At 37.6% G+C, this 17,022-nt stretch overlaps 1 protein-coding gene across 1 annotated transcript; it reads left to right on the top strand.

Moving 5' to 3' along the window:
* Positions 1 to 1,807: 1,807 nt before the first annotated feature.
* Positions 1,808 to 2,821, top strand: LOC121982683. Its single transcript, XM_042535800.1, has one exon. It carries the CDS (start codon positions 1,808 to 1,810, stop codon positions 2,819 to 2,821), a length of 1,014 nt encoding a protein of 337 aa, XP_042391734.1.
* Positions 2,822 to 17,022: the final 14,201 nt, after the last annotated feature.

Here is a 17,022-nt window from a genome sequence, read left to right as displayed (position 1 = left end):
CAATGGACACCAAGCCGCTGACAGAATAGTCCGAGAATGAAGAAACTGGCGAAACAACCGAAGTTCATCCCAAGGACACAGAAAGCCCTTCTTCAATGAGCATCGATGAAGGGGGAGAATCGTCGGAAGAAAGTAATTCAACTGGGGGAGAACCAACGACCGATGAGGTAAGTAAGGTATGACTTCTACCCTCTGAACAACTGGTTAATTCAATAGAAAAGTTGTTTGAAAATTTTTACGATTTAAAAATTGAATTATCGAAAGAGTGTTTCGGTTTACCAATCATTTTGAAAGAATTTTGGAAATTACAAAATATTTTGATAAAAGAATTTTGCAAGTTAGAAATTTTGCCGAAAGACATTTGTGAATTACAAAACATTTTTTCGAAAGAATTATGCAAATTAGAAATATTGTCAAAAACTTTCTTCGAATATTTTTTTTAATTACAATTTACTTTCTTGAAAGAGTTTTGCGATTTAGAAATTGAGTCATCGAAAAAGTTTTTCGGATTAAGAAATCTACTATTAATAGATTCCTGCAAATTATAAAATATTCTTCAAACGAATTTTACACATTGCCGAAAGAATTTTTACAAATTATATTGTCGAAAATTTTTATCAAGTTAGAATTTATGTTATTGAAATATTTTTGTGAAGTACAAAATCAAAAAATAATAGAAAATGACATTTTAAAAAATCGAATAAATTTTTTAGTATGTTTAATATTTGTTACCTTAAATTTGAAAAATTGTGATTTAAAAAGTTATGATAAATTAAAATAGAAATTTAAAACTTTTTGATAAAATCATAAGAATTAAAAAAAATGCATAGAAATTTTTTTAATATTCTCAAAAATTGTGTTAAATTTTTCTTGCATAAAGTTTTCAGCTTAGAAAGTTTTTAATTTTTGATGACGAATACTTTGAAAATTATTTTTGACTTAGAAATGTTTCTTGACTTAGAATTATTTTCCAGAAAATCACTGAAATAGATTTTTATAATTTTCTAAGTGTCAACCTTTAGACTTTTCCTGCAACCCCAATTTTTTATGTGATCAAAGGGGGAGAAGAAAAAGTATAAGTCTAGGGAGAGGTAGAAAATTGAAAATTGGAAAATTTTGAAATTGAATGTTTCTGTTGAAAAATAAAATATGTGGATGTCCATAACCCCTAATGACTTCATAAACTCCCTCATCTACATACCCTATTTTCTTTTAAACTCCTAAGTTATATAAATTCATGAGGAGTTTTAATATGATTGTAGACCTATAAATACATATGTATATGTTCATTTCAAAAAGTAAGAAAAAGAGAGGAAAAAGAGAAAAGGTTAATAATATTTCCTTTTCATATGCAATTGCTTATATAATTTTATAACACGTTATCAGCATGAAGTGCTCTATTTTTCGTTTAAATCAGTTATAGGTAATATAAAAAAATGTATATATATATATTCTCAATCAAAATTATTCACATGCCAAAAAATTAAATTTATAGTTCCTTTATCATTTATTAGCTATTGTCCAATTAACTATTAGTTAGTTACTTATTTGTATGATTTGCAACATTTTAAAAATTTTACAATATTTTACAGTTAAGTATTACAAAATCATCTTTTGATTATATCATGTTTTATCATTTATTAATAAATATATATGATGCACGATAATTATTATTAATAATTTAGTTTTTCTTTGTAATAGATTCTTACTATGTCCAATCTTTCAAAGTTAGAGTTTGTGGCTCTTGACATTTCGGGGAAAAAATTATCTATCATGGATTTTGGATGCGGAGATTCATTTGGATGCTATGGGTCTTGGAGACACCATAAAAGATGGAAATAAGGAATCTTTACAAAATCGTGCAAAAGCAATGATATTCATTCGTCACCATCTTCATGAAGCATTGAAAATTGAATATTTGACAATTAAAAATCCACTTGAGCTATGGAATAATTTGAAGGAAAGGTATAGCCATTATAAAACTGTGATTCTTCCAAATGCTCGTTATGAATGGATTCATTTACGTTTACAAGATTTTAAATCTGTAAGTGAATATAACTCAGCAATGTTTAGAATTAGCTCAAAATTTAAATTATGTGGTGAAAAAATTACTGATGAAGATATGTTGGAAAAAACATATTCTACCTTTCATGCATCTAACATGCTCCTACAGCAGCAATATAGAGAGAAAGGTTTTAAGAAATATTCTGAGTTGATTACATGTCTTCTGGTGGCTGAGCAAAATAACGAGCTTTTGATGAAAAATCATGAGATTCGTCCAACTGGTGCTAGTCCAATCCCTGAAGTGAATGAGATAACTGGTAAAAATGATAAACGACAGCACAGACAAAAAATTAATCATGGTCGTGGTCGTGGCCGTGGTCGTGGCCGTGGTCATGGTCGTAGATATGGAAATGATCGATCTGAAGAAAATCATGATGGTTATAATAAAAGAAACACAACAACTCACCAGAAGTGGGTTAACAATAATGTCCATCAAAAGTGGACAAATGACAATGGTAAAAGGGTTCAAAGTGGACAAGATAATGATGAAAAGAAATCAGAAAATTCATGTTATAGATGTGGCATGAAAGGACATTGGTCACGTACTTGTCGTACGCCAAAATACTTTATTGATCTCTACCAAGCCTCTTTAAAGGGCAAGACAAAAGATATAGAGACAAATGTTGTCTTTCAAGACAATAATACAATTGTTGGTCCTTCTATGACAACACATTTGGATGTTTCTGATTTCTTTACAGATCCTGATGGAGGGATAGACAATTTGACTGGAAATGAAGATATTTATGGAAATGTCTAAATTAATCAAATATTTTAAAATAAATTAGTTCATTTGCAATTATGTTTTCTTTTACTAATCTTTTAGTTGTTTCTCATTATGTATCTATTTTGTTTTAATGAAGAATATCATGGCTTTTGGATTCAATAATGGAGATTTATGCCTTATTGATAGTGCAACGACGCATTCTATATTTAGAAAGAAAAAATATTTTTCTTATTTAGAAATGGGTGAAAGTAATGTTAATACAATATCTGGTACTATAAATATTATTGAAGGTTCCGGAAGAGCTAATATATCATTATTTGGAGGAACAAAATTTGTTATTGACAATGCATTGTTCTCTCCTAAGTCTCAAAGAAATTTGCTAAGTTTTAAAGATATTCGTCGAAATGGATATCACATTGAAACATATGATGAGAATATTGAATATCTCTACATTACAAAATTGGTGTTGGGTAAGAAACATGTATATGAAAGATTACCCGCTTTCTTATCTGGTTTGTATTACACAATAATGTATGCAGTAGAAACAAATGCAATAGTAAATCTGAAGTTTACTGATTCAAATGATTTTATACTTTGGCATGACCGATTGGGACATCCTGGTTCTACAATGTTTCAAAAAATTATCAAGAATTCACATGGACACCCATTAAAGAACCAGAAGATTCTCCAATTTAATGAATTCTCATGTTCTGCTTATTCTCAAGGAAAACTTATTATGCGGCCTTCACCATCTAAAGTTGGAATTGAATCCCCTGCATTTCTGGAACGTATACAAGGTGATATATGTGGGCCTATTCACCCACCATGTGGACCATTTAAATATTTTATGGTGCTAATTGACGCCTCTACAAGATGGTCACATGTATGTTTATTATCAACTCGCAACCTGGCGTTTGCGAGATTGCTCGCCCAAATAATTCGGTTGAGAGCTCAATTTCCAGAATATTCTATCAAGAAAATACGTCTTGATAATGCCGGTGAATTTACATCCCAAATATTTAATGACTATTGTATGTCTATTGGAATAACTGTTGAACATCCTGTTGCTTATGTTCATACACAAAATGGTTTAGCTGAATCATTTATTAAACGTCTCCAGTTAATAGCTAGACCATTGATTATGAGAACTAAGCTTCCTACATCTATTTGGGGGCATGCTATTTTGCATGCAGCAACACTTATACTTATCAGGCGAACCAGTTATCATATATTCTCCCCTTTACAATTGACTTTTGGTCAAGAGCCTAATATATCCCATTTGAGAATATTTGGATGTGCAGTATATGTGCCAATTAACCCACTACAATGCACTAAAATGGGACCCCAAAGGAAATTGGGAATATATATTGGATATGATTCTCCTTCAATTATAAGATATTTGGAACCAATGACAGGAGATGTTTTTACGGCGCGATTTACTGACTGTCACTTTAATGAAACAATTTTTCCAAAGCTAGGGGAGAAAATAAAGAGTTTCCCAAAGAAGTCACTTGGCATGCATCATTATCGCAATTTGATCCTCGTACAAATCAATGTGAACTTGAAGTTCAAAGAATAATACATTTGCAAAATATTGCAAATCAATTGCCTGATGCGTTCACTGACTTGAAGAGAGTGACTAAGTCGCATATACCAGCTATTAATGCTCCGGCTCATATTGATGTACCAATTGGACAATCAATTAATTAGATTACAACTCACCTGAAGCGTGGTAGACCAATCGGTTCTAAAGATAAAAATCCTCGAAAAAGGAAAGGAACAACTAATCAAGATGTTCATTTTGAAGCGCCTAAGTCTCCTATAGAGACAACTGACATAACTTTTGATAAAACTCCAGAAGAGGTCCAGATACTTGAAAATAATGAAGAAATCTCAATAAATTATGTCAAGACAGGGAAGAAATTGAATCGATCAAGATTAGTTATTGACAATAAATTTGCATACAATGTAGCGCTTGAAATTATTTATGAAAATGATGATCAAGAACCTAAATCTATTGAACAATGTCGAAGTATGCATGATTGGCCAAAATGGAAAGATGCAATTCAAGAGGAATTAAACTCACTTGCAAAACGTGAGGTTTTGGGACCTGTAGTCCAAACACCAAAAGGTGTAACCTGTAGGGTACAAATGGATTTTTGTACGAAAGCGAAATGAGAAAAATGAAATAATAAGATATAAAGCTCGTTTAGTAGCACAAGGTTTTTCTCAAAAACCTGGTATTGATTATGAAGAAACATATTCCCCTGTAGTGGATGCAATCACATTTCGATATCTTCTTTGTATGACAGCACAAGAAAAGCTTGAAATGCATTTGATGGATGTAGTAGCAGCTTATTTGTATGGAAAACTTGATAATGATATTTATATGAAAATCCCTGAAGGGCTCAGAATGCCAGAAGCATCAAGTTCAAATTTTAAAAATATTTATTCCATTAAGTTACAAAGATCTTTGTATGGATTGAAGCAATCTGGACGTATGTGGTATAAACGTCTAAGTGATTATTTGGTGCAACATAAATATCAAAATGATCCTATATGTCCACGTGTTTTTATAAAAAAGGATGGACTAAAATTTATCATTATTTCTGTATACGTTGATGATTTAAATATCATTGGAAGTCCTGAAGAAGTTATACATACAGTTGATATCTTGAAAAGAGAATTTGAGATGAAAGATCTAGGAAAAACAAAATTTTGTATTGGATTACAAATTGAACATTTTGCTGATGGAATTTTTACCCATCAATCAGCTTATACACTAAAGGTTCTAAAACGATTTTATATGGATAAAGCTCATCCATTAAGTTCCCCAATGGTTGTTCGATCACTTGATGTGAACAAAGATCCTTTTCGACCTAGTGAAAATGGTGAAGAACTGCTTGGTCCTAAAGTACCATATTTAAGTGCAATTGGTGCATTAATGTATCTTGCTAATAATACAAGACCAGATATAGCATTTGCTGTAAATTTATTAGCAAGATATAGTTCTTCTCCAACACGTAGACATTGGAATGGAATTAAACATATATTTAGGTATCTTCAAGGTACCATCGATTTGGGCTTATTTTATTCTAATATGTCTATTTCAGAGTTAATTGGTTATGCAGATGCAGGATATATATCTGATCCACATAAAGGTCGATCTCAGACTGGTTATTTATTTACATATGGTGGAACAGCCATATCTTGGAGATCTATCAAACAAACCATAGCCGCTACATCATCGAATCATTCTGAAATACTTGCAATACATGAAGCCAGTCGGGAATGTGTTTGGTTGAGATTAATGATTCAACATATCAAGGAAAAATGTGGTTTAGCTACTAATAAGGAAATTCCAACAATATTATATGAAGACAATGCGGCATGTATAGTTCAATTAAAGGAAGGGTACATCAAAGGGGATAGAATTAAACATATCTCACCAAAGTTCTTCTTCACTTATGATCTACAAAAGAATGGTGATATTAAAGTTCAACAGATTCGCTCTAGTAATAATTTGGCAGATTTATTTACTAAAGCATTACCTACAACAACATTTAAGAAATTAGTACATGGTATTGGAATGTGACGGTACAGAGATCTTAAATGAAATTTCAAATAGGGGGAGTAAATTTTCACTATACCATATTATGTTATCTGGTAAATTTATAGTGATACAGTTGCGGAATGACGTACTCTTTTTCCTTACTAGGTTTTTTCCCATTGGGTTTTTCCTAGTGAGGTTTTAATGAGGCGGATTCCTTAATTATGAACATCCAAGGGGGAGTGTTGAAAAATAAAATATGTGGATGTCCATAACCCCTAATGACTTCATAAACTCCCTCATCTACATAACCTATTTTCTTTTAAACTCCTAAGTTATATAAATTCATGAGGAGTTTTAATATGATTGTATACCTATAAATACATATGTATATGTTCATTTCAAAAAGTAAGAAAAAGAGAGGAAAAAGAGAAAAGGTTAATAATATTTCCTTTTCATATGCAATTGCTTATATAATTTTATAACAGTTTCTATCTTGTTGCACTGTATTGCAATATAAAATTGTTTAATTTTCATATCTATTTTGACTCTAGCTTAACTTGGGTTGATCACATCAAAAACGGGGGAGATTGTTCGAACCCCAAGATTATTTTGGTGTGATCAACAAGTTAAGTTAGGTTTTGTGTGTTTCTAACCTTGTGTCTAAGTGTGCAGGAGTTTAGGAGCACAGGTACTTGAGCGGAAGACGCGGCTAGTGGGAAGGACGGCAAGGGGAGAGAGCCGACGGGCTAGGTGCATACGAGGGATGAGGTGCCACGGAAGAGTACCCCGGTGAACGAGAAGGAAGTGTGCGCTAGTTCCGAGGGACGAGAAGCTGGAGCGGAAGATTGCTTGGGGAGCAAGAGACGCAGCTAGCGAGAAGGTCGGCACGGGAGAGAGTCGACGGGCTCGGTGCGGCCGAGGGACGAAGACTGCGGAAGAGTACGCTGGCGGACGAGAAGGAATCATGTGACAATTCCGAGGGACGAGGAGCCGGAGCGGAAGCCTGCTCGAGAAGTCTGGAAGTTGGGTTCGGGTGAGCCCTATTCCGGATGGCAGAGATCACCCAAGCGAGCGGATCCGGAGCAGAAGACCCGGACCGAGGTGGGACTGAACCAGAGAAGAGGTCCCGGACAAAAAGTCAACTACGGTTGACTTTTTGTTCCTGGGCGCCCAGAACCATTCCGGGCGGCCAGAGCTGTCCAGGGAGCCCGGAATGCTTCCGGGCGCCCGGACTTGACTTTTGACCAGGATCGAGATTTGACTCGATCTGATCGTTGGGGGATAAAGTTTATCCCCCTAGGGCGCCCGGAACCCTTCCAGGCGCCCCGACCAAGGCTATAAATATAGCCTTGGTCCATAAGCTTTTGAACGAACTCATTACTTGTAATTCCAACGCTTGTGTGCTTTAGAGTTGTAGTTATGCTTCTGTTTCTGCGCATCAACGTTGTAAGAGGCTTCTCCGCCTGAAGGAGATTGATAGTGGGCTTTATCTTCCTTGGATTAACAACCACATCGGTTGTAACCAAGTAAATACTTGTGCCTCATCTTTTTAATGTTCTATTTACTTTCTGCTTATTATTTATGCAAGTATTAGCTTAAAGAGTTTGAGAAAGGGTTGTTCCATTTTATTTTTTACAGGACTATTCAACAACCCCCTTCCAGGTACTCGAGCAGAAGACACGGCTAGTGAGAAGGACGGCACGGGGAGAGAGCCGACGGGCTCGGTGCGTCCGAGGGATGAGGTGTCGCGGAAGAGTACCCCGGTGAACGAGAAGGAAGCGTGCGCTGGTTCCGAGGGACGAGAAGCCGGAGCGGAAGATTGCTTGGGGAGCAAGAGACGCAGCTAGCGAGAAGGTCGGCATGGGAGAGAGCCGACGGGCTCGGTGCGACCGAGGGACGAAGACTGCGGACGAGTATGCTGGCGGACGAGAAGGAATCATGCGACGATTCCGAGGGACGAGGAGCCGGAGCGGAAGCCTGCTCGAGAAGACCGGAAGTTGGGTTCGGGTGAGCCCTATTTCGGATGGCAGAGATCACCCAAGTGAGCGGATCCGAAGCAGAATACCCTGACCGAGGTGGGACTGAACCAGAGAAGAGGTCCCGGACAAAAAGTCAACTACTATTGACTTTTTGCTCCGGGGCGCTCGGAACCATTCCGGGCGCCCGGACCTGACTTTTGACCAGGATCAAGATTTGACTCGATCTGATCGTTGGGGGATAAAATTTATCCCCCCCAGGGCGCCCGGAACCCTTCCAGGCGCCCTGACCAAGGCAATAAATAGAGCCTTGGTCCATAAGCTTTTGAACAAACTCATTACTTGTAATTCCAACGCTTGTGTGCTTTAGAGTTGTAGTTATGCGTCTGTTTCTGCGCGTCAACGTTGTAAGAGGCTTCTCCGCCTGAAGGAGATTGATAGTGGGCTTTATCTTCCTTGGATTAACAACCACAACGGTTGTAACCAAGTAAATACTTGTGCCTCGTCTTTTTAATGTTCTATTTACTTTCTGCTTATTATTTATGCAAGTGTTAGCTTAAAGAGTTTGAGAAAGGGTTGTTCCGTTTTATTTTTTACAGGACTATTCAACAACCCCCTTCCAGCCGGCCGCAACGGTCCTACATAAAGTCCTAGATGCGGTTAGGCAATGAAGTCCTGGTCTGGGGGACTAGGCGAAGTCTTGGCGTGTCGAGGATTTTTGGAAAAATCCTAGAGTTGAGGATTTTAGGTGAAAATCCTGGGGGTCACGAATACCAGATGGAATACTGGACGGGTCGAGAAGCGAACGTTTAGTATGAAGTCCTGAAGTCTCGGGCGCCGAGCAAATGTACAGATGATCTGGAGGACCGGTCTGACAAAATGTAAACTCTCCTGAGAGGAGTAGGAGAGGATGCATTTCCCGAAAAGGAAACAGTAGACGTCAGTCCGACCTAGAGTTTCAGCGAAATTCAAAGTCAGGATCGGATAGTCCAGAGGCTGTCAAAGTTACTTTTTATATTGCATGCCTATTATTTTAACTCTGTTTTGCAGGAAACTAACAATTTTATAAGTTCAGATTTTACCTTGTTCGGTCAACCGAATGTACAAATCGGTTGACCGAACCCCTAAGTTAGAAGATCAGATTCCAGCTCATGATGAAGTGTAGACTGAGGTATTGGTCGACCGAATAAGGAGGTTTAGTCGACCAAATGGTGGATAAACTTTAGACTGGGTTGATCAGATCAGATAATCTGAGGAGCGTCAAGGGTTCAGTCGATCGAACGGTGGGATCAGTCGACTGAACAAAGACTTTATCCGAAACGATAGCATCTAAATGGGAAGCCGGGTGGATTCAGGCAGGATCAGTCAACCGATTAGGGGGATCGGTCGACTGATCAACGTTGAGTTAAACCTGATCCTGAGATCAGTGAATTTAGATCAGACTCAACTTGACTATAAAAGGAGGCCTCAACCAAGCACTTTGACAATGAATTCATTCAGAACAACTACAGCTCCTGTGCGTGCTCCAGAAATAATTCAACAATGCCCAAACTTTATTTCGACGACGATCATGCTAGAAGATCAAGTTATCCAAGTCATCGGTAACAAATTTCTTGTTATACAATACTTGTGTGTTTCAACTTTGTAATCTAAACTTGCAAAGATTTTTTCGATGTTGGATCGAGACCGCGCTAGAGGGGGGGTGAATAGCGCTCGTGGCTATTTTGTACGTATCGGAATCGAAAACAGCGTTAGAGTAATTAAAGCAGCGGAATTAAAAACAAACAAACACAAACAGAAGGACACAGAGATTTACTTCGTTCGGAGCCTGTGACGACTCCTACTCGAAGGCCCGCGATCCTTGATCACTTCCGGTGGGCAACAACTATAAGCTCGTTAAAAGATTACAATTATGAGTACAATTAAAAGCTATAAGTATTATACCGACAACAAGAAATGCTAAATCTGAAGCTTCGGGTCGTCGGGCACTTGTAGCAGCACTTCGGAGTGTCTTTTGGAGCAGCACGTTGATGAGAGATCACTTGATATTCGTTGTTTTGAAGTGCTGGTCGAAACCCCCTTATAAAGGGTGTTCAAGGCGCCTCCATGCTGCCTGGTCGTCCGCGTGGATCAAATCTGATCTGGTCGAACTTCATCCATTCAAGGCGCCTTAAACCTCACTCAAGGCACCTTCCAAGGCGCCTTCTGCCTTCTTCAAGGCGCCTCCAATGGTGCTTCGCAGCCAGCTCATCCTTTGCACCCGAGGCGTCTCCAAGCTCCATGGAGGCGCATCGGACACTGTTCATCCGAGGGAAAACTACCTTATTTTGTACCTGCAAGACTTGTTAGTCCCAAACAATATCCTGCAACACAAAATTAGCACAAAATAACAGTATGAATAATAAAAGAATGTTTATGACAGTCTCCGGACTGTCCGGGTCTGACTTCGGATTTCCAACCGGAAACCCTAGGTCGACCCGACGCCTACTGTTCCCTCTATGGGGAACGCGTCCTCACCTACTCCACTCAGGAGATTTACCTGCTGCCAGTCCGGTCCTCCAGACCGACTGGACTTTCCGCCTAGGGTTACCACCCCCTAGGACCTAGGGTTACCGCCCCCTAGGGTTTTTCTCCACCTAGGGTTACCACCCCCTAGGACCTAAGGTTGCCGCCCCTTAGGGTTTTCCTCCACCTAGGGTTACCGCCCCCTAGAACCTAAGGTTGCCGCCCTTTAGGGTTTTCCTCCACCTAGAGTTACCGCCCCCTAGGACCTAAGGTTGCCCCCCCTTAGGATTTTCCTTCACCTAGGGTTACCGCTCCCTAGGACCTAAGGTTACCCCCCCTTAGGATTTTCCTTCACCTAGGATTACCACCCCCTAGGACTTAAGATTACCCCCCCTTAGGATTTTCCCTTGCCTAACCGCAGTTAGGACTTTCCTGAAACCTTATTTAACCACGTTAGATAACAAGGAACCTTAACTTTGAATCCATTTGCCATTATCAAAACTGAGGTTCGATCGTCGGATGCTTACTGCACCAACAATCTCCCCCTTTTTTATTATGGCAACCAAAATTCAAAGTTAAGTAAAAATGCAATAAATATACGCATAGATAAGCACAGGCATAAATAAAGCATAGGCCCATTCACAATAAAATTTTCGTTTTAATTTTCTTTCGTTTTAATTTTCTTTGAATTTCTTCCTACTCTCCCCCTTTGCCATATATCAAAAATACCCAAGAGAGTGAATAAAATCTAGGCCTTAGCTTAACTTTCAAAGATAATTTTCAATCTTATCTTTCAAAGAGAAAAATAGAGGGTTAAGCATACTTTTGATAAACACTTAGTTTTTCTTGTAACACTTAGCTAGGTGAAATCATAATTTTGAAAGCAAAATTCTTCCTTTAGTTGAGAGATACTTTTAGCTGAGATAAAGTATTTTGTCTTTAAACAGTAATTTAGCAAATTTTTGTGATTGCGTTGAGAAATATATTTTTGTGATTGCGTTTAAACAGTAACTTAGAAAAAAAATATATTTAGCTAAATTTGAACATACTTAGCTATGTTTTCAGCTTAAAAATGATCGCGTTGAGAAAATATCTTGCCAAGTAGCTAAGTTTAGAAAATAATTTAACTAAGTTTAGTTAGAAAAAACTTAATTAAGTACTTAGCTTTGAAAATATTTAGCTTATAGAGGAGTTATAATTTAAAAGTCAGGTCATAAATAATTTTAAGTTTAAAGTTAAGTTAAAAATAGCTTGAATTTTCGAAGATATGCCAAAAATAGTTTTTAATTTTAAGGTCAAGTCAAAATTTTTAAAGAAAAACTAATTTTAAAACCGACTCAAAATCACTCCCCCTTAATTAATGCCTTAATAAATTTTTGAGTTCAGGAGTTCAAGCATGAGAGGTTAAAAAATTATTTTCCTCACTTTAATTTACAACATCGAAAATATCAGTTAGAATTCCAAATAAGTGACCATTATTTTGAAGATTAAAAATTAATTGAGTTTGGAATTTCAAAGAATTTAATAACTTTTGAAAAGGGTTTTGAAATTAATTTTTCAGAGGATATTACAAATGATTTTTCAAATAATTTTTTAAGTAGTTTTGAAATAATTTTGAAAAGATTTTTCAAATAAACTTTAAAAGAATTTTGAAATTAAGTTTTAAAGATTTTGAAAAAAAAATTCAAACTTTAAAAGAATTTTGAAATTAAGTTTTGAAATAATTTTGAAATTAAGTTTTGAAAAGATTTTTCAAAGAAATTTTAAAAGAATTTTGAAATTAAGTTTTGAAATAATTTTGAAATTAAGTTTTGAAATAATTTTGAAATTAAGTTTTGAAAAGATTTTTCAAAGAAATTTTAAAAGAATTTTGAAATTAAGTTTTAAAGATTTTGAAAAGATTTTTCAAATAAATTTTAAAAGAATTTTGAAATTAAGTTTTGAAATAATTTTGAAATTAAGTTTTGAAATAACTTTGAAATTAATTTGAATTAATTATCAGGTTGATTTTAATTACTTAGACATCTCACCCGATCTAAATTTTCAATCAGGGAATCCTATAATTTTAGTGAGATGAATTGATGTTCAATTTAAGGTTTTGGTTTAACTTTGTGTTAGATTCAGGTTTAGCTTTGGGTTCAACAAGTAAGCATTCTTTGGATAAACTTCTGGGCTATGGTGAGTCACAAGGAGCTTATTAAAGTAACCATGCCTTCGAGGTTTTCCAAATAGTCCTACCCATTGAACTTAATACTAAACTTTGGTCTAACTAGTTAGGATCCATTTAAGGGTAGCTTCGGTCAGTTCCACTTGGCCAAATGCACCAGGTCGAAGCCATATCTTCCTAGACATGCGATGCCCAAGCTTCCCTAACGTACTATCATCCAAAAACTTCACCAGTACCGTTGGTTAAGTTAAACCTTACCTATTTTAATCTAACCTTAATTACCCTGCCGGGTAATCTACTCTTGTTTACCCCTTATCGGGTGGATTAATTTCGGAGGTGCCAGCTATTCTGGAGCCTCCTCCTATGTTATTGATTTACGTTTTATTAAGTTAAGTAAATAAAAGGTACTTGATTATAACTTGGTTTGTACTGTTTAAGTTTTACTTTAGATTTATAACCCAAGTCTAGATTTCGTGATTTGACTAAATTATTAACAATCTTCTCTAATTTATCAATTTTATCTTTTAAAATATTATTTTGTATTTCTACTTTTCTAAGAGTTAATTTCTTATTTTTATTTGAATTAATTTTGTTCATTACATTATTAGCATGCATATCTAATTTTGAAGAGAAATCTATACTAGAGCAAGCAGCATTAGTTAAGCTAGTGCGATCATGTGTTGCAAAAACTGGATTTTCATATATTGTAAATGTGCTAACCTTGATTTCTCCCTCTGGAATCTTGGGTCTTCTTTCTGGGCATTGTCTTTTGTAGTGACCCATTAGTTTACATTTGGAGCATTTGATGTATTTCTTCCCTCTCCTGATCATTTTCTCCTTCTCCTCCGATTGTGCCGGTTGAGTCTTACGAGTGGGGCATTCATTTCTATAGTGCCCTCTCTCCCTACACTTAAAACAGATTATGAGAGATTTACAATTTGAACTTACAATTTTACCTTTTAGATTCGTGATAGGATCCTCCCCCTTGACTGTTGCCAATTCAAATTCTGACTCAGATTCAGATATCTCGTCTTTGGCCATCAGTGCTATGATATCGGTTTGATCTGATTTTTCTGAGTCTGGTTCGGAGGTTGACTCTGAGGATTCAATTTCAACTTCGGACTCAGGTTCTATTCGATCTTCTAACTCTGAAGGGATCTCATAAAGCTTGAGCACTTTCTCCCAAAGCTCCTTAGCATTGTTGAACTTTCTAACTCGATCAAGATCTGAATTTGTTAGTCCGCATAGGAGAATGTAAGTTGCTTTTGCATTTGCCTCGAATGTCCTTATTGTTTGTGCATCCCACTTGTCACAGGTGATGGGTACACCTTCTTTGGTGGGAAGAGTGAATCCAATATGGACTATGGTCCATATTTCTGCATCGGTCTTTAATCGATGCTCCACCTGATCTTTCCAGTATCTGAGGTTCTCGTTAGACAGCAGTGGTAGGCATGTGGAGTTGTACCCATCTTCGTAGGCCATTAGAAGGAATCTCGCAAAATAAACACAATAAAACTTGTTCCAAGACTTGGTCTTGGATTAGTAGTGCGGGAGAGAAATAAAAATAGTAATTCAGGAATTTTGAGAGAAAATAATAAAATATTATTAAAATATTATAAAAAAAATATTACTACAAATTTTTGAAAACACGATATTTCACTAATTCCAATCAATGGTGAAAAGATGAAAATGGATTTTTTGAAAACAATTTTGGAGGGAAAAAAACGAAAGACGTAAGGTTATATTTTCAACCTATACAAACGACAAAGCCACGAAAAATGCTTGAATGGTGGTTGCACCAGTTCAAAGCGACCCCGCTCTAATACCAATTGTTGGATCGAGACCGCGCTAGAGGGGGGGGGTGAATAGCGCTCGTGGCTATTTTGTACGTATCGGAATCGAAACCAGCGTTAGAGTAATTAAAGCAGCGGAATTAAAAACAAACAAACACAAACAGAAGGACACAGAGATTTACTTCGTTCGGAGCCTGTGATGACTCCTACTCGAAGGCCTGCGATCCTTGATCGCTTTCGGTGGGCAACAACTATAAGCTCGTTAAAAGATTACAATTATGAGTACAATTAAAAGCTATAAGTATTATACCGACAACAAGAAATGCTAAATCTGAAGCTTCGGGTCGTCGGGCACTTGCAGCAGCACTTCGGAGTGTCTTTTGGAGCAGCACGTTGATGAGAGATCACTTGATATTCGTTGTTTTGAAGTGCTGGTCGAAACCCCTTTATAAAGGGTGTTCAAGGCGCCTTGAAGGCTGTTCAAGGCGCCTCCATGCTGCCTGGTCTTCCGCGTGGATCAAATCTGATCTGGTCGAACTTCATCCATTCAAGGCGCCTTAAACCTCACTCAAGGCACCTTCCAAGGCGCCTTCTGCCTTCTTCAAGGCGCCTCCAATGGTGCTTCGCAGCCAGCTCATCCTTTGCACCCGAGGCGCCTCCAAGCTCCATGGAGGCGCCTCGGACACTGTTCATCCGAGGGAAAACTACCTTATTTTGTACCTGCAAGACTTGTTAGTCCCAAACAATATCCTGCAACACAAAATTAGCACAATATAACAGTATGAATAATAAAAGAATGTTTCGAGTCTGACTTCGGATTTCCAACCGGAAACCCTAGGTCAACCCGACGCCTACTGTTCCCTCTACGGGGAACGCGTCCTCACCTACTCCACTTAGGAGATTTACTTGCTGCCAGTCCGGTCCTCCAGACCGACTGGACTTTCCGCCTAGGGTTACCACCCCCTAGGACCTAGGGTTACCGCCCCCTAGGGTTTTTCTCCACCTAGGGTTACCACCCCCTAGGACCTAAGGTTACCGCCCCTTAGGGTTTTCCTCCACCTAGGGTTACCGCCCCCTAGGACCTAAGGTTGCCGCCCCTTAGGGTTTTCCTCCACCTAGGGTTACCACCCCCTATGACCTAAGGTTGCCCCCCCTTAGGATTTTCCTTCACCTAGGGTTACCGCTCCCTAGGACCTAAGGTTACCCCCCCCTTAGGATTTTCCTTCACCTAGGATTACCACCCCCTAGGACCTAAGGTTACCCCCCCCTTAGGATTTTCCCTTGCCTAACCGCAGTTAGGACTTTCCTGAAACCTTATTTAACCACGTTAGATAACAAGGAACCTTAACTTTGAATCCATTTGCCATTATCAAAACTGAGGTTCGATCGTCGGATGCTTACTGCACCAACATTCGATACTATAGTGGTTGCCCAACAAAAGTGATTAATGATCTTGGGCCTTGGAGTATGAGTCGTCACAGGCTCCGATCTAAGTAAATCCTTGGTGTCCTTGTTCTTTGTTTCTTACTTTCTGCTGGCTATTCTGTGTTTGCGAAAAAAGTGAAAAAGCCACGAGCACTATTCATCCCCTTTAGCACATCTTGATCCTATAATGTGGGCCTTGAACGATGCAATCGAGGCATCATATGAACTGTTACCACCCCACCCCTCTATTGTGGGTGAATCCATCTACTGACAAAATGCCCTGTTGTAGAAATAAAATTATGGGAGTTCTCTAATCACTTTGTAGCTCCAGGTCGGCCTATCTATCAACACAAGCTACTAATAAGGTTTGGTCCACTGTCCTGCCTATGCTCCAGGGAATAATGGAAGAAGCCAACTTGGCTAACTCATCTGTTATTTAATTTTATAATCAGGGAACCTTCTGAATAACTACCTCCTGGAATTCAGTCTTGAGTTTCTCAAAAGCTTTTGCATAGAGTTTAAGTCATTCATTATTGATATCAAAGTTTCTTGACAATTGCTCGGCAATTAGTTGAGAGTTAGAATAAATTAAAACTTGAGCGGCCCCCACATGCCATGCAGCTTACAAGTCAGCTATCAATGTTTCATATTTGGCCTCATTGTTGGTGGCCTGATAATTTAACCAAATGGATAGTTGCATTCTATCTTCTCGAGGAGATATCATAAGAATACCCATCCCACTGCCCTGCGGAGTGGAAAATTCATTCACATATATTTTATAGGTCTCCTCTAGCTCAGGATTTAGAACCACTATT

This window comes from Zingiber officinale, chromosome 5A (assembly GCF_018446385.1).
Source record: "Zingiber officinale cultivar Zhangliang chromosome 5A, Zo_v1.1, whole genome shotgun sequence".
Lineage (NCBI taxonomy): Eukaryota > Viridiplantae > Streptophyta > Magnoliopsida > Zingiberales > Zingiberaceae > Zingiber > Zingiber officinale.
This window is presented reverse-complemented; position numbering and strand designations above follow the sequence as displayed.